A 19,090-nucleotide genomic window follows, 5' to 3' on the forward strand; every position below is an offset into this window, starting at 1 on the left:
CACAATGGATCTAATGCCTTGCAAAGAGCTTACAGATTATTTTTCGAATGAAATGATTAGCAATTAGAAATCTAAAAATTTTACAGCAAGCTCCAACATGACTGGGTACTAAAAAACAACTGGTATTTACTTAGTAGGTGTTTGCTCAGGATCAATATGGTAGATACTGTGAGCTTACATTTGAGAAAAGGACCCCAGGCTTCTTCTAGTTGAACACATACTATATGGGGTCAGTTATAACTAACATGAGACCAAATTTTCCCGATTCTGTATCTTTTAAACACACACACACACACACACACACACACACACACACATATATATATATATATATATATATATATATTATTCTCTCCAAATGTCATCTCTTTTCATTTAGACCTTAAAATCCATCTCCCTGTCTTCCTAACCTATCAACTCCTACTGGTCGGTCAATACTCTCAATTCCTAATTGTGTTTCTATTCTCAAGATGTCAAATGCAAGTGTCAAAAACTCCACATCAACATATTTTCATGGCTTCTAATGCCGTTTAAGCACAGAATGTTCCTGAAATTAACCTAAGAAAGCACAACAAAAGAAATGAGGTGCCCATAGAGAAGAAAAGATCAAGTAGGGTCTGAGATAAGAAAAGCCTGACTTTCCATTGTATACTCTGATTTACTAGTTTGTATATTTTCTTTCTCTATCTTGTGTATGAGTCAACCTTCCAGAAATAAATAAATGAGAAAAAAATTGTTTAAACGAGTTAGAGAACAACAGAAAAGTTACAATTTTTGGTTCCCAAATTCTGCTGAGGATTTCAGAAGGCACTGATGTACAAAGGGAACAGATGTGATCTTGCCTAATTTTCTCTGCTAGCTGCAATTATGCTTTCTGCCCTTGATACACCCCTAGGCTGGTTTCCCTCACTTTTTCTTTAGCTTAAAAAAAAAAAAAAAAAAAAAAGCTAGAAAAAGTTATCCAGGAAGATGTACTGTCTAACAAGAAATGACATAGAGATTATTAGTTGCTGGCAAGTGCCAAGAGAGGACATTTCAGTGGGGATATTGGTTGCCTTTGACTTATCCTCACTACCCAGTCACCCAAAGCAGGAATCTTTAATAAAATGGAGGTCATCAACCGCTGGTAGGCACCCTGCTGCTCCTGGACATGCTCTACTTCACAGACCCCTGTGAGCTGCTCCAACAACCCAAGACAAGTCAGACGCAGTAAGGGGCTGATAACAGACTTGCAGTGATATGACCAGCTCCCAGTTCTGGTTGTTAGAAGAAACAGAGCTCAGAACATGCATAGGAACCTTTAATAATGCAAAGAAAATGCAGCAAAGCAGAGGATGCACTCTGGCACACTATATGTAGCATATAGTTGGCAACTTTTACCCACAAAATATTCTAAAATTTAGCAAATTTTGTCCAAAAACCATATATTCAGCTTCTCTTGAAAACTCTGAGAAATATACCAACATAGAATCCCCATTCCTTAATGAGAATACTAGCTGGAACTTTAGTTTGCGTTGGTTCAGTTTACTAGACTCCACCATTCCTCATTGTCTTATTTAACTCTTTTCTAGTACCTTCCTAGCCTCTGCAGGCATTGGAACATGCGACTCCTGAATTAAGGTTTCTATCAAACTGAAGAAAACCCCAACTTCACCTATCTGATACCAGAGCCTGAGGAAGAAGAGGAATGTCATCCATTCCATCTGAATGTCTATCTATGGATCGATCCTATGGACTTGTACAAAATACTACTAGGAATACAAATGGCCAGCCACTTTCCAAAGTCCCGATGCCTCTGTATGACACCCATTTCTGTAGAGCCTCGCTCTTCTGAGGTTTGGTCTTCTGTGATTAATAGGTCCTTGACTTGCTCTAACCTCCATCCCCAAATCTTGGTATGTGAGTCCCAGACCCTTGATTCAGACACCACTCTGTAGGCTACACCACTTTAAACATTATTTGGCATTTGTTCTCCAGTTCCAAGTACTAAGAGATGCAAGCTGACACTTTTGTCTTCTTCCCAACTAGAATCTTCCAAGTTGCAAAGAAAATCTGAGAAACCAGTCATTAATAGCTCATTTATAATCTAATATGCTAGAATGACAGGAAAATGAAAAGGGTCAATTGTAAGAAGCTAGAAGAAGCTTCTCAGGGCCAGCACTGTGGTACAGTGGGTTAACCTGCCACCTGCAAGTGCCAGCATCACACCAGTTCAAGTCCCAGCTGCTCCATTACCGATACTGCTCCCTGCTGATGGCCTGGGAAAGCAGTGGAAGATGGCCCAAATCCTTGGGTTCCTGCACCCACATGGGAGACCAGAAGAAGCTCCTGGCTCCTGACTTCAGCCTGGCCCAGTCTTGGCTGTTATAGCCATTTTGGGAGTGAACCAGCAGATGGAAAATCTCTCTCTCTCTCTCTCTGCCCCTTTCTCGTTCTAACTCTGTTTTTCAACTAAATAAATATTTGAAGAAAAAAAAAAAAGTAAATACAGACTCCTTTCCTGTCCTTAAAGATAGGATTCTTTACAATGCACACTTTTACAACATACACTTAGCCCAGATGGATAGTGTAGAGGGTGGAGAGAAAAGGAACATAGACTATAAGATGAGATAGTTATCATTTAACTCTGTGTGTTTTCCCTAAGAATTAAATTTACCAACATCACCAAAACAACTTCACCGTAACTATACTAATGTAAAGCAGACAGCTGTTCATGTAAGAAAAATTCTGACAAGTGTTAGCCTTTGGAGATGCCAAGATAAGCATGGCACGGTTAGGACCTTCTTTTACTGATTTCACACAGAGTCTTGGTGTGACTCAAGAATTACGAAATCTATTCAAGATACTACCTTTATGTAAACACACCTAATGCAATATGATTTGTCATAACAACATACAAAATGAAGTTAACTGTGCAATGTATTGATTGTAAGATAAATTTTCTGGATAACTTACAAGGAAGGAAAACTTTGGTTTCTCTATTTTATATTCTTACTGATCTGTACCAATTTGCTTCATTCTACTGGTAGGTACTTATCACTACTTCGAGCTCACTTTTCCTGAGAGTGAAGTACTGAGATTTTTAGAGAAGAAAGGAGATTCATTGCATCTAAAGTTTACAAATTAAGTAAAAGACTGAGTTCCTGTTTTGCCTGTGGCTGTTTTACTCAGAGACCAGTAGTTTACTGGAATCTTAAGGTAAGTGCTTCCTCTAGGCAAGGAGAAAAGGTTGTTGATTTCACTACCTTTTAACTGTCGGAGCATCTTCCAAGGGAGAGTGAAAAAAACAATTAGGATCAAACAATTAGGATCAATAAGCAAACTGAAATTGTTTATAAGGGGAAGAAAAGACATTTCTAAACCATAAGGAGCAGAATAAAATGTTATAAAAAAGACATAACATTTCCTAATTTGAGCGCCATAGTTCTCATGGTAAGTCCAGTCAAACCTCTAGTTTACCATATCTATCTTGATCTCTAAGTAGAAGAGGTCTCAGTTCAATATGTTAGATCAAATTTAAACCAATACTTTAATAATACCACAAATCCAAAATAAGGAACACATTGGGTGACTACTTAAGGCCCAGTTGCTAATGAAATAGATATTTTCACAAGTTAGGGTTAAAATGGCTATCATGGCATGCACAGTCAGGTTGTTGACCAAAAAGTTATTGCCTGCTCTTAAACTAACTGAAACAATGATTACCAGTTGGGTAATACCCATATAAACTCAGAATTGCATTTTCCCCATCACCCCTTCCTGAAAAATTGGATGAACTCAAGACTGAGAGTGGAGTCTGGTCTACCACGCAGGGGTGCAAGCCAGACAGGAGTACTGGTTGTCAAGACAGTTAATTTCCACCCTCAGGAACACTTCCTCGTCTTAAAAGCATTATGATACCTTATCAAAAACATTGCGGTATATGATGTAATACTCATCAGCAGGTCCTTCCTCATTACAGCCCACTCTCTCCGTTTCTGTAATTATGTATCTTTGCATATTTTCCAAAAATTCCTTGTCACTGCTACTAATGATAGGAGGGAGAACTGCATGTTTATTTATTTCTTGGACTGACATAAGTCACAATCCGCACACTTGTTCACCAGAGAAACTTTAAATCGTGAACTGCTTTTGCAATAAAGTAAAACTGTGATAAGCCTGAAAGGGGAGAAAAAAAAAAGAACATAAATTAGTACAAAGCTTTAACAACATTAAATCACACATTGATCCAAACAACGTGTGTTTGAGGAAGAAAAGAGCTCTTCTCATACTAACCAAGTACAGCTCCTCACGCAGAAGACACTAAGCACACTAGCAAAACTGGTTTGCGCAAGGGAGAAAAGGCCGGGAGGACCCAGCGGCTCCCACTTGGCCTGCCTGGCCCGAGAGCACCCTATTCGGGCTCAGAACCTATTCGGGCATCCTCTCAGGGCCTTCACCAACTCTCTCAACGTCCAAACTTAGAAATTCTGTAACCAAATAACCATTCTGCAGGCTTCTTTGCCATGTCCTCGAGTTAACAGCTGAAAACCACAGGGGCCGGCGTTGAAGCGCAGGAGGGGTGGGCCCCCGCCTGCGCCTGGTGCATCCGCTTTGCGCTCTGGTTCCAGTCGCGGCTGCTCCACTTCATCCAGCTCCCTAATGAGCTTGGGGAAGCAGCGGAGGAGGGCCCAAGATAAAACACCGTTTGAAAACTACAGAGATTCTCAGCAGATTAAACCGTTTCAAAGAGTGGTGCAAAAGCCAGAATCTTCCTGAGGCTAAGAAACGCAGGGGCTGACGGCAGAGGTTTTTAGGACTTCCTAGTTTTCCCTTTGCCTGGACTCGGCCCCAAGGCTGTCCTCCCCTGGAAGCCCAGGGATCCACTGGCAGACAGCTGCCTCTGTGAGTGGGTGAAGGCGCTTTCCCGCCCGGCGTCCCTGTCCTGTCCCTTAAGGCTTCCCTCCTAGTCATTTCCGGCTCGTTCCCACCCCCCTAACCATTACTCTGCCTCGTGCCTTCTCGCGTCCTCACCTGAAGCCCTTCCTCCAAACACCGCCTCCAGTGCTTGGACGTAGTAACTAAGGAACCGGGGGTGTGGAACTGCATCTTGGGACAAGCAGTCCCGGCTAGCGGAGAGCATCAGAAAACTACAATTCCCAGAATGCACCTCCGTTTCCTCCTGCCTCTCCAATGGGGCCTCTCCCCCGAGCCCGCCTCCTGTTAAAGACCCCCCCCAGCCACGTTGACTGTATCGGAAAAGCCTTTTAAAACCATTTTTAAATTTTAAACACACCGTTTTGAGAGCATTCTGAAGGTGACTGTCAGAAATAAGCGCAGGCTAGCAAGACGTGAGAGTCACGACGCAATACGGCAAGTGGCTAGGCACCCGCTGTATCAGGTTTCAGGCATCTGGTGTGGCCGCCTAAGAGGCGGGGCCTTCGGCGGGGGTGCCGGGAAACCCCGTGGGCCGGCGGCGCTCTTCCTTTTCGATCCGCCATCTGCGGTGAGTGTGTGCTCTTGGGCCGCTCTCCGGCCAGGGGCCTGGGCGCTGCTGTGTTCCTGTGTCCCAGGTCTAATCGGGTTCTTCTTTTCCCTCAGCGCAGGTGGGCCCGCCACCAGGATGCAGATCTTCGTGAAAACCCTTACGGGGAAGACCATCACGCTCGAGGTACGATCGGGTGGTGCGAGAAAGCCAGGGCCTGATGAGGACTTGGGTGGTATTGCGGGCCGGGCGCTGTGTTCCAGCTTTTCGGCAACGCCTGGGAATTGCGGTTCTGAAGCCTTGCTCTGAATGCGGGTGGTTTTGCTGAGCAAGGGCCTGGGGCCTGACTTTGGTTAGTGTCGGGACTTGCCCTCGGTGGTCCCCGCCGGCCAGCCGCAGCAGAGGCCCGGGCGGTGGCAAGGAAGCGCTCCTCGCTGGCCGGCGTGAGCACGTGGGCCGGGGGCCGCCGCCCGGTCTCGGCTGGGGCAAGGGCTCTGCTTCCCGGTCGTCGTATGGGGAGGTTGCCCACGGGGTTGGCTGCCTTGGGTGGGCTTCAGCTCGCCCACCCAGCTTGGCTCAGTGATAACAGTCAAATTGAATTAAATGCGTTTTTACTCCAGTGTTTTTTTTTTTTTTTTTGTGTAACCAACATGCTTGCATTTCACAACTTTTAGGTTGAACCCTCGGATACAATAGAAAATGTAAAAGCCAAGATCCAGGATAAGGAAGGCAAGTAGTATTTGGTAGCTCAGGAAAACTAACTTGGGTGTAGGAGCCAGACATACTGATGGCTCCTGGTGGGGTGGGATGAGATCAGGTAACCTGGCTGAAAAACTTAAGTAACAGTGCCATCGTTTATTGTGAAATGACATAGTAGGCCCATGCTTGTGAGCACGGAGTCGAGCTGCATGACTGGAATCCTTGCAGGGTATTCCACATGTGTGAATCTGGTCAAGCTACTTAGTTCTCTGTGCTGTGTGTAAAAGGAAATTTACAAAATTAACAAATTGTGCCTGACCTGCAATAGTGGTTGGGGACAGCTGTTGGTACCATTTATTTAGTTCAGGATTACTTGTAAATCTGGGCAAATGACACTGTTCTACCATCTTAGTTTTGTTTTTTTTAAACTTAATTAGGAATTCCTCCTGATCAGCAAAGACTGATCTTTGCTGGCAAGCAACTGGAAGATGGACGGACTTTATCTGACTACAACATTCAAAAGGTAACCTTTGGGAAAAGGAGTAGCCCCTTTAAAAAAAAAAAAAAAAACTGTGTAAAGGTGGGGAAAACGGCATTAGATCAGATTCTGAGGTGTAGCCTACACTGACACCAGAGCACTGGTGTAGTTTCTTGTAGTCGGGTTTGACACCCCATGGTATGATTTAATGTTTCTTTTAATTTCTGAAAACTAACCAAGAACCACATACTCGGGAGTGGGGGATCCCTCAGGTGGTATTGTGTGCTGTTCTGCACTTAACTAGAAGGTGTGTGACGCTGGTTGTCCATTCTCGATGCGATATGAAAGCTGTTTGGTTCTGTTACACACAGGAGTCTACTCTTCACCTTGTGTTGAGACTTCGTGGGGGTGCCAAGAAAAGGAAGAAGAAGTCTTACACCACTCCCAAGAAGAATAAGCATAAGAGGAAGAAGGTTAAGCTGGCTGTCCTGAAGTACTATAAGGTGAGCCACTTGGAAGTGATGGGGAGACTTTCAGTGGAGTCGGGGTTTATTGGAAACAATTTTCTTTGTAATGTGTCGGTATTTTCTTATGGAGCAGATTTGAATATCCAGTATAACCACTTTTGCTTGAGTGAAATATTCCAAAAGTGACAGTTTCTAAATATTTTTCTCTGCCCCTTTGGTATTTGAATGAGCTTCTATAATGGAGCTCACCTCTAGCTGCCTGCTCCAAATGAAGGTTCTGAGTCTGTTGTATGTCAGTTCTGGACTTAGCGTAAGCGCTTGTGCACAGCTGGACACTGACTTCAATGGAAGAGGTCACAAGACTTCTGGATGTGGGTTTATAAGCACTAAGAGCTGCCTGCATTGTGTGGTAGAAGAAGCTGAATGTTTTCAGTCACTTAGACTTTAGAATGTGCTGGGGAAGTTCTCATACTTTTTGTGCTTTCAGGTGGACGAGAATGGCAAGATCAGTCGGCTGCGCCGTGAGTGCCCTTCGGATGAATGTGGTGCTGGCGTGTTCATGGCCAGCCACTTCGACAGACATTACTGTGGCAAATGCTGTCTGACTTACTGCTTCAACAAACCAGAAGACAAGTAACTGTATAGGAGGAGTTAATAAAAGACGTTAACATACTTTCCTGTGAATTTTACTGCAGTGCTTTAAATACTGGTTTTTGAACTTTGAAATGATGGTCCCAGTGTTTGGTAGTGCCTCTGTGGTGCTTGCTTAAGTGTGAAGATCGAAAGATCTTGGTGTTTTCATAGTAAACTTAGACTACCAAATTTTGGCCGGGAAACATTGAGTTGTGCTGAAGATTTGCTTTCTGGTATTTCTGCCAGTTTCTTGGTGACATCCCCACAGTAGACACTTTGGGTCAGATATCTGGGGAGCTGCCAGCATCCCTGGCCTCTGCTCACTTGATGCCAGCAGCCCATTCTTGCTCCCTAGTTGAGACTTCACCTTCCCAGAGTCTACACCATGCATCTGACACACAAGAAATCTGAAGTATCTTGGCGGCGGGGGGGGGGGGGGGGGGTGTTTCAGTGGGAGGTTTGCTGTCAGTGCTGCACCTGAATTTGGGAATTATAAACTTTAATGCTCCACTGGATGATCCTTACAAAGGAAGATTATTAATACTAAGAAGTTTCAAGCTCATTTGATTGATCCCTGCCACTCTTGTTACTATTTATTTATTTGAAAGGCAGAGTTAGGGAGAGTTCTGGTTCACTCCACAGATGGCTGCAATAGCAAGGAGCTCCATCCTGGCCTCCCATGTAGGTGGCAGGGGCTCAAGCACCTCTTCCCAGGCCATTAGCAGGGAGAAGGATCAGAAGTGGAGCAGCCAGGAACTGAATGGACACTCAACATGGGACACCAGTGTCACAGGCAGCTTTCCCAACTATACCACAATACCAGCCCCCGATGCCTGCCATTCAACCACAGCATACACTTAGTGATATACTAATAGTTGCCATATAGCTACTCTTTTGTAAGGTACTGGATAGTAAAGCAAGACACGATCTTTTTAAAAATTTTCATTTTAATCAAAAGGCAGACATATCCTCCATTCACAGGCTCACCCAAATACCCACAAATGCTTTGGGCCAGGACCAAAGCCAGGAGCTTGGAGCTCAATCTGGGCCTGCCTTGGGAGTGGCAGAGACCAAAGTACCTGAGCCATCCTCTGCCTCCCAGGGTGCATCTTAGCAAGAACTTCAAGTGAGAAGCCCAGACTCAGAACCAGGCACTCCGTTCCAAATGCCCAACCCATTTTTAATATAATTTAAAATCCTGGATCCCAAGAAGTCTTAGCTAAAACTTCCCTTTCTTCATAACAAACAATTTCGTCACCCACTTTAAATTCTACCTTTTCTTCATCTAAACTGAGGCCACAATCCATTCCAGTTTTGATCATCGAAACGTCATCTTTATGGTGTTTCAGTGAAGTTAGTGAGCCTTAAAAAAAAAAAAAAGGATACTCAACACATGACAAGTTAATACCACATGCTATATAGCTTAGTATTAAAAGGAAAATTGTTGAAATTTTTTAGAAGTTAACAGTCCTGTCATGGCAAATGGGAAGCAAAGCTTATTAATAAGATTTGATTTGGAGAAAACGATCTTAAGTGTACCGGTTTTAAGGCAGATGAAGACTTGTAGATGATGGGATTGTATTTAGGACTGGAGTGGGGAAAAAGATACACTGCAGGTAGAAGGTTAAGTTATAAAATGACAGGAATAAAAGTTCAGGAAATCGGAAGACAGGCAATCCTGGAGGAGTCAACAGCAAAAAAGAGATGGCCTTCACGGATGATGGGAGTAGGAGATGAACAGATTTCAGATGCTACACAGCAGATTTTGGAGACAATATGGTATTTCAGAAACAGATTTGATGTACTTACCCCTCCAAATAATATGTCCATTACGGATTAATTTAAATTTTTTTTGTTTTTCTAAATGTCCCTTTTGGACTCGGCAGCCAGCCACAGGCACTTTTTTCTTCCCTTCTGTTACAGAGAAGGTAGCAAGGATTGAAGCTTCACCTTTGGGAAGAGAACAAATGCACAGTAAACAGGATTCTAAGAAATAGGACTTTTGACAGAGTACAAGAATTAAATGTGAGAAAAATACAAACTCAAGTCCTGGTTTCTCCAAACTTTATTTTCCTGATCAATAATAGGAATAGGAATAAAAACAAATGAAAACCCTTGGGTGTTCCACTGGCCTGTGAAAACCTAGTTTTCAGCTTTCCTTCAATATGTGTTCATCGCACATTATCTGACTTAATCTCACCACCAGTAATTTCTATCAAGATTACTAATTTTGGCCGGCGCCGTGGCTTAACAGGCTAATCCTCCACCTTGCGGTGCCAGCTCACCGGGTTCTAGTCCCGGTCAGGGCGCTGGATTCTATCCCGGTTGCCCCTCTTCCAGGCCAGCTCTCTGCTGTGGCCCGGGAAGGCAGTGGAGGATGGCCCAAGTGCTTGGGCCCTGCACCCGCATGGGAGACCAGGAGAAGCACCTGGCTCCTGGCTTCAGATCAGCGAGATGCGCTGGCTGCAGCGGCCATTGGAGGGTGAACCAATGGCAAAAAAGGAAGACCTTTCTCTCTGTCTCTCTTTCTCACTATCCACTCTGCCTGTCAAAAAAAAAATTAAAAAAAAAAAAATTACTAATTTTGTGACCCACTTTTGCCACAGACTGAAAATTAAGACAAATTCCAATAACACATACTATAATATGTACGATTTTCTAGGAAGCTGACTGTGTAACAGCATTTATTAGTGTTTTTGAGTGGTATGCTTGCTCACTCTGTCTTTAGCATGTCAGAAAGGCCCAACATAAATCTGTATGTGGATCAACAAATCCAAAACCAAATCTCATCATGAGGAAACATCAGACAAATTCAAACTAAGGTATATTATACAAAGTTGCTGGCCTACATACTTCAAAAATGTAAAGGTTAAAAATTACATAGACTGAGGGATGGTTCAGATTAAATGAGCCTACAGAAATAATAACCACTAGGAGCAGGCATTGTGGTACAGCGAGTAAAGCCACCACCTACAACAGCTGCCTCCCATATGGGAGCTGGTTTGTGTCTTGGCTGCTCCACTTCTGTTCCAACTTCCTGTTAATGGCCTGGGAAAAGCAGAAGATGTCCCAAGTGCTTGGGCCCCTCACATTCAGGTGGGAGACCTGGATAAAGCTCCTGGCTCCAAAAAACCCAGCCCTGGCTGTTGCAGCCATCTGGAGAGTGAATCAGCAGATAGAAGATCTCTCTGCCCCCTCCACACTACTCCCTCTCTCTATAATTTTGACTTTTTTTTTTTTGTTTGTTTATTTGACAAGTATAGTTAGAGAGAGAGAGACAGAGACAGAGAGAAAGGTCTTCCTTCTGTTGGTTCACCCCCCAAATGGCTGCTGCGCCCGGCGCGCTGCACTGATCCAAAGCCAGGAGCCAGGTGCTTCTTTCTGGTCTCCCATGCGGGTGCAGGGGCCCAAGCACCTGGGCCATCCTCCACTGCCCTCCCGGGCCACAGTAGAGAGCTGGACTGAAAGAGGAGCAACTGGGACTAGAACCCAGCGCCCATATGGGATGCCGGCACCACAGGCGGAGGATTAATCAAGTGAGCCGTGGCACCGGCCCTATAATTCTGACTTTTAAAATAAGCAAAATAAATATGTAAGAAAAATATTTTTTTTAAGAAACTACCTACAAACCATGATCCTAGCCTGGGGTTGGGAGTGAATAATACACTACATTGTTGGAACAACGGACAAAACTATTATGTGGATTATGTAATAGTACTGTACAAATGAGTCTGATTATTGTTCTGTGACTTTATTCAAGAACATTCCTGTGTGTAGCAAATGTACATATGCAGGTACTTCAAAAAATTCATGGGAAAGAGAATTAAAATGTAACTTTATTTTGGTGCAAAAAATGTTTCTGAAACCCATGCAAACAAAGGATCGTGGTATTATTGTTGCGTGGTGTTTAGGGCACCGGTCAGGACACTCGTGTCCCACATCAGAGTACCTCGGTTCAGTGCAGGCCCCTACCTCCTGACTAGCTTTCTGTTATAGGGACTCTACCAGACAGCAGGGATGGCTCAAGGAACTGGGTTCTTGCCACCCAGGTGGGAGAATGGATTAATTCCTGGCTCCTGGTAGCAGCAACAGCCCAGTTCCAGCAACTGTAGCCACTGAGGAACGAACAAGCAGATGGGAATCCTCTTTGTCTCCTCTCTCTCTGCCTCTCAAATAAACTTAAAAAAAAAAATTATAGAAACTGTGCATTAGGAAAAAACTGAAGTGATTTAAAATTTTTTGTACCAAAATAAACATCTTTCAATTCCAGTTTTCCATAAACTTTTTGCGGTACCTTCCTATTAGAAGTAAATGGGCACATAATCTCAAACTTACCTTCAAACTGTCCAGTAAGAAAACAATTGAGTGCTTACATACAGGGGAGGAGGAATAAAGCAAATAGGGTAAAATGTAAACAGCTGATGAACTGGGTAAGGGCATATAGGAGTTTCTAATATTTTTCTTACAATTTTTCGGGAAACTTAAAACCATTATCAAAATTAAAACTTAACAAAACATCTATATGAAGGGAGGAAAAAAGAACAAATTAGGTAATTGATTCAATTCTAATCTGGCCAGAGGATATGCTAGAAAGAATATTTTAAAATATTTGAATGTAAAGGATATTTTCTTCTCACAGTCACTTTCTCTGCCAGCTCCAGGACAGAAGTCAATGGCTCCTTCCATGACACTGTACACCTTTATGCCTCCTAGCCTAGTCAGATTTATATTACAATTAGCATGTCACAATTAGTTGTTCATGTCTAAACTTTAGGGCAAAATCTCATTGCGCCATCTGCCTTGTGTCCTCAAAGCCCAAGCACAATGGGATGCAGAAGGCAGGCATGGTAACACACAGTGGCCATCTTTTCTAGAACACAGGATGTACACTGGAATAGTGAATGCCCTTGAAAAGTGAAACACATTTCACTTCAGCTTTGCTTTCAAGCTCCATTTATAGCACTTAAGATATGAACGTTTACAAGTAACATTCTGTGAATATTTACCTATTGGGTGCTCTTCCACTGCACAGGGCAATCTACTGCTCAGTTCCTCTTGTAAGTCTTCAACTAAACGGTAAATGATTTTGTGAAGTTTAACTTTGACTCCTTTTTTTGCAGCTGATTGCTGGATAATATTGCTTGCATTCACATTAAAACCATATATAATACCTGGCAAGCAGAAACATAATCAATAAAATAGCACAAATATTACATTATAATTTTTTTCTCTTTTAAAGATTTGTTTATTTAAAGGCAGAGTTACAGAAAGATATAGAGAAGTAGAGAGAGAGAGAGAGAGAGAGAGAGTGAGTGAGTCTTCCATCCACTGGTTCACTCCCCAAATGGCCAAAACAGCTGGGGCTGGGCCAGGCCAAAGCCAGGAGCCAAGAACTGCTTCTGGTCTCCTACATGGCGCAGGGACCCAAGCACATGGGCCCTCTTCTGCTGCTTTCCCAGGCACATTAGCAGGAAGCTGGATTGGAAGTAGAGCAGCTGGGACTTGAACCAGCTCCCATATGGGATGCTGGCACTGCATATTAACCCAGTCATTACCCCACAAGTGCTGGCACTCATTATAATAATTTGTCTTCCAAGCAGGAGCTCGAATCTCAAGTTTTATTTCCTTCTTAACTAGGAATAGCAATTAGGGGAGATGAAAAATTCTGATTTCTAAAAAAAAAAAAAAATTCTGATTTCTTTCTTAGGAAAACTAGTACATTTATAAATTAATGAAAGAATTTTATAAATTATTTTATGTCTTAATTAACAAGGAAAATTTATTATCTATTATTTTAAATCCATTCAGTTCAGAAACACTAAGTGCCCAAAATGTGCAAGGCAGTATGCTGAACAGTTTAATCAAGAGAAAAAACCCAATAGCCTCAAAATGTCTTACCATGAAGAAACGGTTCAATACACTGTCCACATGACACAGCATAGTGCCAGGTCTGTCAGTGCCTCACATAACAGTTTGAACTGATCAGCCTTACTGAAAATACCTTTTAAGTACTAGAGGTGACGTCTGATTCTATTCAAGTCAAGCTACAAATTAGCTCCTTTCTAAATGATTTATTCATCACTTAACAACATTGGTGTTTTTTTGTGTGTAGGTTCCACTAATAAAGACATCCATTTCTAGGCATCTGAACCTAAAAGGGGGCGTTTTACTCAAAAATTATGATTTATAAAGTTTTCAACTAACAAAAATTGATAGACAAAAGTACATGATAAAGAAGTTCTGAATATGCTGATTACAGTGATAGGAGCATTCAAAAGTTTAACAAAAGACACAGAGAACCAAGAACTGGGAGCAAGGGGCAGAGGGAACTACTGATGCTTAAATAAACACACAAGAAACACTGTTGGATTTTAAAGCCTTTCCGTAAGGTTGCACGAAGCAGAGCTATGTCTACAACACTGCACATCCTGTTTGACTCAACTGCTATGTAGGACTGGACTACAGAGGGAGGGGCAATGCTGATGGATATAAATGTCAGATGTGACAAGCCAAGCAACAAAAGACAGAGCACAGGGTTTACAACGCGATTCAGGAACACAGTTTAAAAACCAGGAAGTAGAATACTTACCATCAAATGTTTCAGCAAGGTTAACATCATTCTCACTAATATCACCCACTCCAAAATGTACTAATTCTAGTTCACATTCGTGTGAAGCATCGTAGGAAGCCAAAATGTTCAAAATTGCCTCAACGGAACCGTCAACATCACCTAAAAAAAGCAGAAGTTTAAAACTGTTGATGTTAAGATTCAGACATTAACAGATGTGAAAGAAAGAATCCACATAAAGCCATAATAGAAATGATATTTACACGAAATGCACTTTTACTTGGGTTTAGCATTACACTTATTTAACTTAATAAAGCATAATGAACCAGGCCGGCGCCGTGGCTTAACAGGCTAATCCTCCACCTTGCGGCGCCGGCACACCGGGTTCTAGTCCCGGGTGGGGTGCTGGATTCTATTCCGGTTGCCCCTCTTCCAGGCCAGCTCTCTGCTATGGCCCGGGAAGGCAGTGGAGGATGGCCCAAGTCCTTGGGCCCTGCACCCACATGGGAGACCAGGAGAAGCACCTGGCTCCTGGCTTCGGATCAGCGAGATGCGCCGGCCGCAGCAGCCATTGGAGGGTGAACCAATGGCAAAAAGGAAGACCTTTCTCTCTGTCTCTCTCTCTCACTGTCCACTCTGCCTGTCAAAAAAAAAAAAAAGCATAATGAACCAAATGTGCACATACAACACAATCAGCAAATGTTCACTCAGAAAACATCCCCCAAAATACTGACATTATTTTCCCTTAAATTTAAGAGTCCAAAGTAATTGTGAGAAAAAAATACATTTTTTTAAAAAGATTTATTTTACTCATTTGAAAGAGTAACAGAGAGAGGTAGAAACAGAGAGAAAGTGAGGCCTTCTATCTGCTGGTTTACTCTCAAATGGCTGCAACAGCCAGAGCTGAGCGAATGAAGCCAGGAACCAGGAGCCTCTTCCTAGTCTCCCAAGTGGGTACAGAGGTCCAAAGAGTTGGGTAATCCTCCACTGCTTTCCCAGGAGCATCAGCAGGGAGCTGGATTGGAAGTAGAGCAGCCAGGACTCGAACCGATGCCTAAATGCGATGCTGGCACTACAGGCCCGGGCTTTAATCCACCAAGCCACAGTGCTGACCCCATAGAATAAATAAATATATTTTAAAAATGAGCTGTAAGTAAGCTGTAAATAAGTAAGTAAGTAAGCTGTAAATCTTTTAAAAAAGGTACCTTTAATAACTACAGGAAGTACATTTGAATCTTTTTCTGCTTTCTCTTTTGGCTTTAAGGATTTTTGTTCTTTTCTTTCTAGGTACTTTATATAAGATCTCTTCTTCCAGTGCAAAGTGCCATACTTCTCACGGGCTTTCTGATAAGCTTCTTGGTGTTCCTTTCGCTTTTCTTCTATTATTTTCAGATCATCTTTATTTTTCTCCTGCTCTTGTGCATACTTTCTCCAGTCAACAACTTCACGTGCCCTTGACTTAACAGGGGAAAAGTCAGTATTATTAAATAAAATCAGACACCAGTAACTGTTAGATTAAAGGCTTCTTGTTCTCACCCATTATGAAACTGGCTTAAATATGTGTGAAACCACTACTTTTTTAAGTTTTATGAAACTTATAAAGCCAATTTAATTTGGGAGTTTTATGTGTTACTGAAATTATTTAAAAATGTTATCTCAAATTAAAAAAATAATAATTTTACAGCTACACAGTAAAATGACAGTGGGTCAGGGGGCAGGCATAGCAGGTAAAGTTGCTGCCTATAATGCCAGAATCCCATATGGGCATAGGGTCAAGTTCCATTTGTTCCACTTTTGATCCAGCTCCCTGCTAATGCATCTGGGAAAGCAACGGAAGATGGCCCATGTGTTTGGGTCGCTGCCCCAGTGTGGGAGACCCAGATGAAGTTCCTGACTTCCAGCTTTGGGCTGGCCTAGCCCCAGCTTTGTGGCCATCTGGAGAGTGAACCAGCCGATGGAAGACCTCTCTCTCTCTGTATCTCCTTCAAATAAATAAATAAATCTTAAAAAAATAAAATAACACGGGAAGGTAGGCATTGTGGCACAACAAGTTACGCTGTTGCTTGGGACCCCCGTGTGCTCAGTTCTAGTCATCACCCAGGTTCTTGCTAATGCATATCATTGGAGGCAGCAGATGACAGTTCAAGTACTTGAGTTCCTGCCACCCACATGGGACCTGAATTGACGCCCAAGCTCCTGGCTTTGGCCTGGCCCAGCTCTGGGTGTTGTAAGCATTTGGGGAAGGAACCAGTGGATGGAAAATCTCTCTCCCCCTCCCTTTCTTTCAAATAAAATAAATAAATAAATAAATAAGCTTAAAAAAAATGACACTGTTTGGGATGCTCATATCACGTATCAGAGTGCCTAGGTTCAAGTCCCAGCTCCATTTCTGCTTCCAGCTTCCTGGTAATGTGCACCCTGGGAGGCAGCAGGTGATGGCTCAAGAACTTGGATCGCTGCCACCCCTATGGGAGACTTGGACTGAATTCCCAGCTCTCAGCTTCAGTCCCCACCCTGGGGCCACTGTGGGCGTTTTGGAGTGAACCAGCAGATAGTAGATCTGTTTCTCTGTCTCTCTTTCTCTCTGCCTTTCAAATAAAAAAAATAAAATAAAACAAAATTAAATAAATACTAAAAAAAAAAAATGATGGCTGAGGTGCTTGGGTCCCTATCACCCTCATGGGAGACCAGGATGGAATTTTGGGCCCCTTGCTCTGGCCTAGCCCAACCCTGGCTATTGTGGCCATCTGGGGAGCGAACCAACAGACTGATGATCTCTCTCTGTCACTCTTCCTTTCAAGTAGGTTAAAAATATTTAAACATTAAAAATGAAACAAAATGGTATGACTGATCCCTCTCTCAGCCTTCTGTAATCTAGAATTATTTGTTAACAAAAAGACTTAATTTGGCATAACATTATAGATTGACATTTAACATCATTATACCTAATACATGAAAATTAAGCTCGATGTACCTCAGATTCTACTTCAAGAATTTCATCTCCTGCAGAAGGAAGGTCCTTCCAGCCTATAATTCCCACTGGCATGCTGGGATAGGCCTCATTGATTGTTTTTCCATTTTCATCAAACATTAAACGTACTTTTGCCCAACTTCTTCCAGCAACCAGAATCGAGCCTTTTCTCAAAGTTCCTCTTTGAATTATAGCTGTAGTAACAGGACTAAAATGAAAATAAAAGTATATATTCTTCATGCCATAGTCAGGATGTCATTATACGAAGTAAAGCAGAGGTACTTCTATGAGGTTTTGATATCTATATAAACATATGTGTACACAAAGTTAATTCCCTTCTCAATTTCTTAAGCGGTTTTTCATGCCATAAAACATTTGTTCATAATAGTTAAGAGATGGAAGCAACCCAAAGGTCCATCAATGGATGAATGAACACTTTGTCCAAGCAAAATGTGGTATTACAAACAAGGGATACTATGCAGCCCTAAAAACAGAAGGAAAGAAATCTGTTGTAGGCCACAGTGTGGGTGAATCTTTAGGACTTTACACTAAGTAAAATAAACCGGACACAAGCGACAAATACTATATGGTTCCACTCATATGAATATCTAAAGTAGGCAAAATCACAAAAACACAAAATAGAAAAGTGTTTTCCAAAGGCTAGGGGTTGGGTAGGAAAACTCAGTGCATTTTAATGGGTTTAGAGTTTGAGTTTAGAAAATGAAGAAGCCCTAGCAATCTGTTGTACAACAATGTGAATATACTTAACAGTGCTAAATTGGATATTTAAAAAAGTTAACATAACAAATTTAATGTTATGTTTCTCTTGCCACCAAAAAGCAAAACATTTCTTGCAAGGTTATGCTGAGGGAAGGAGCAGGGAGTAGACTGTTCTGACAGAATCCTAATTCCCCTTCTATCTCACTCTCCATGTCAGCTAAGAGGCTGTTCACAGTTGTTACACAAGAAGACCTCTCTTGCTGGTAGGTAAGAATACTCAAGAAAAAAACTGCATTTCAAAGAACTTCCTAGATGTTATATATTTGTGGCAAAACTCATAAAGAATTTATAAACCTTAAAATGCAACAAGTGATATCTCACTCCAATTTATATTAGTCTGAGACTTTTAACAACTCAAGGAAATCAGTGGAGAAAAAATTTCAAACAAATTCAACTACTTAAGTTATCTAAATATGACTACTAGTTGTCCTAAAGTTCATTCATGGAGGCTGGCACTGTGGCATAGTGGGTAAAGCCGCCACCTGCAGTGCCCGCATCCCATATGGGCACCAGTTGGAGTCCTGGCTGCTCTACTTCTGATGCAGCTCTCTGCTATGGCCTGGGAAAGCAGTGGAAGATGGCCCAGGTCCTTGGGCTCCTGCACCCACGTAGGAGACTCAGGAAGCTCTTGGCTCCTGGCTTTGGATTGGTGCCAGCGCCGGCCGTTGCAGCCAACTGGGGAGTGAACCAGTAGATGGAAGACCTTTCTTGCTCTCTGCCTCTGCCTCTCTGTAACTCTGCCTTTCAAATAAATAAACAAACCTTAAAAAAAAAAATTTCATTCATGTTGCTGACAGGATTTCCTTCTTCTTCAAAGGCTGTATAATCCTGCCCTGTATGTATATATCAGACACTTGCTATGGTCTACTGATACTAAATAACTGCATTTTTATGTGTTCTGTTTGCTACTACAATTATACGCTTTTCAAAACAAATGCTTTGAAAATACCATTCACGAACCATCAATACAATAATATACTGTTATACAATCAAATCATAAAAACCTTGGAATACAATTATTTTAAAAAAC

At 42.3% G+C, this 19,090-nt stretch overlaps 3 protein-coding genes across 9 annotated transcripts in view; 1 reads left to right on the forward strand and 2 right to left on the reverse strand.

The window, feature by feature from the left end:
• CLHC1 (clathrin heavy chain linker domain containing 1) overlaps positions 1 to 4,922 on the reverse strand; it is a 59,265-nt gene extending 54,343 nt beyond the window's left edge. For 2 of the 3 annotated variants that reach the window (XR_009867800.1, XR_009867799.1), the window contains exons 1-2: positions 4,276 to 4,922; positions 3,901 to 4,158 (exon numbers count right to left, since the gene is read on the reverse strand). Coding sequence is in view for 1 of the 3 variants with exons in the window: in XM_062209448.1 (XP_062065432.1) it covers positions 3,901 to 4,077 (177 nt within the window). In the remaining 2 variants the exon portion in view is untranslated. The remainder of the gene's footprint in view (positions 1 to 3,900; positions 4,159 to 4,275) is intronic. The other variant, XM_062209448.1, reaches the window with a different exon arrangement.
• Positions 4,923 to 5,493: 571 nt separating this feature from the next.
• Positions 5,494 to 7,781, forward strand: RPS27A (ribosomal protein S27a). The gene is made up of 5 exons (XM_062209450.1): positions 5,494 to 5,650; positions 6,139 to 6,193; positions 6,601 to 6,686; positions 7,013 to 7,144; positions 7,596 to 7,781. Exons 1-5 carry the CDS (start codon positions 5,603 to 5,605, stop codon positions 7,743 to 7,745), a joined length of 471 nt encoding a protein of 156 aa, XP_062065434.1. The 5' UTR covers positions 5,494 to 5,602; the 3' UTR covers positions 7,746 to 7,781.
• Positions 7,782 to 8,676: 895 nt separating this feature from the next.
• MTIF2 (mitochondrial translational initiation factor 2) overlaps positions 8,677 to 19,090 on the reverse strand; it is a 33,051-nt gene continuing 22,637 nt past the window's right edge. For all 5 annotated transcript variants that reach the window (XM_062209453.1, XM_062209452.1, XM_062209456.1 and 2 more), the window contains 6 exons: positions 17,284 to 17,488; positions 15,515 to 15,767; positions 14,331 to 14,471; positions 12,748 to 12,912; positions 9,551 to 9,691; positions 8,677 to 9,104 (listed from right to left, as the gene is read on the reverse strand). In XM_062209453.1, coding sequence (XP_062065437.1) covers positions 8,932 to 9,104; positions 9,551 to 9,691; positions 12,748 to 12,912; positions 14,331 to 14,471; positions 15,515 to 15,767; positions 17,284 to 17,488 — 1,078 coding nt within the window. In that variant the 3' untranslated portion in view covers positions 8,677 to 8,931. The remainder of the gene's footprint in view (positions 9,105 to 9,550; positions 9,692 to 12,747; positions 12,913 to 14,330; positions 14,472 to 15,514; positions 15,768 to 17,283; positions 17,489 to 19,090) is intronic.

This window comes from Lepus europaeus, chromosome 13, assembly GCF_033115175.1.
Source record: "Lepus europaeus isolate LE1 chromosome 13, mLepTim1.pri, whole genome shotgun sequence".
In the NCBI taxonomy this organism is placed as follows: domain Eukaryota; kingdom Metazoa; phylum Chordata; class Mammalia; order Lagomorpha; family Leporidae; genus Lepus; species Lepus europaeus.

Excerpts from the sequence above, each read along its gene's own strand:
- RPS27A (XM_062209450.1), top strand. The coding sequence starts at position 5,603 with ATGCAGATCTTCGTGAAAACCCTTACGGGGAAGACCATCACGCTCGAG. Across the intron at positions 6,194-6,600 it reads CAAGATCCAGGATAAGGAAG|GAATTCCTCCTGATCAGCAA; the intron begins GCAAGTAGTATT and ends AAACTTAATTAG. Across the intron at positions 6,687-7,012 it reads CTGACTACAACATTCAAAAG|GAGTCTACTCTTCACCTTGT; the intron begins GTAACCTTTGGG and ends TGTTACACACAG.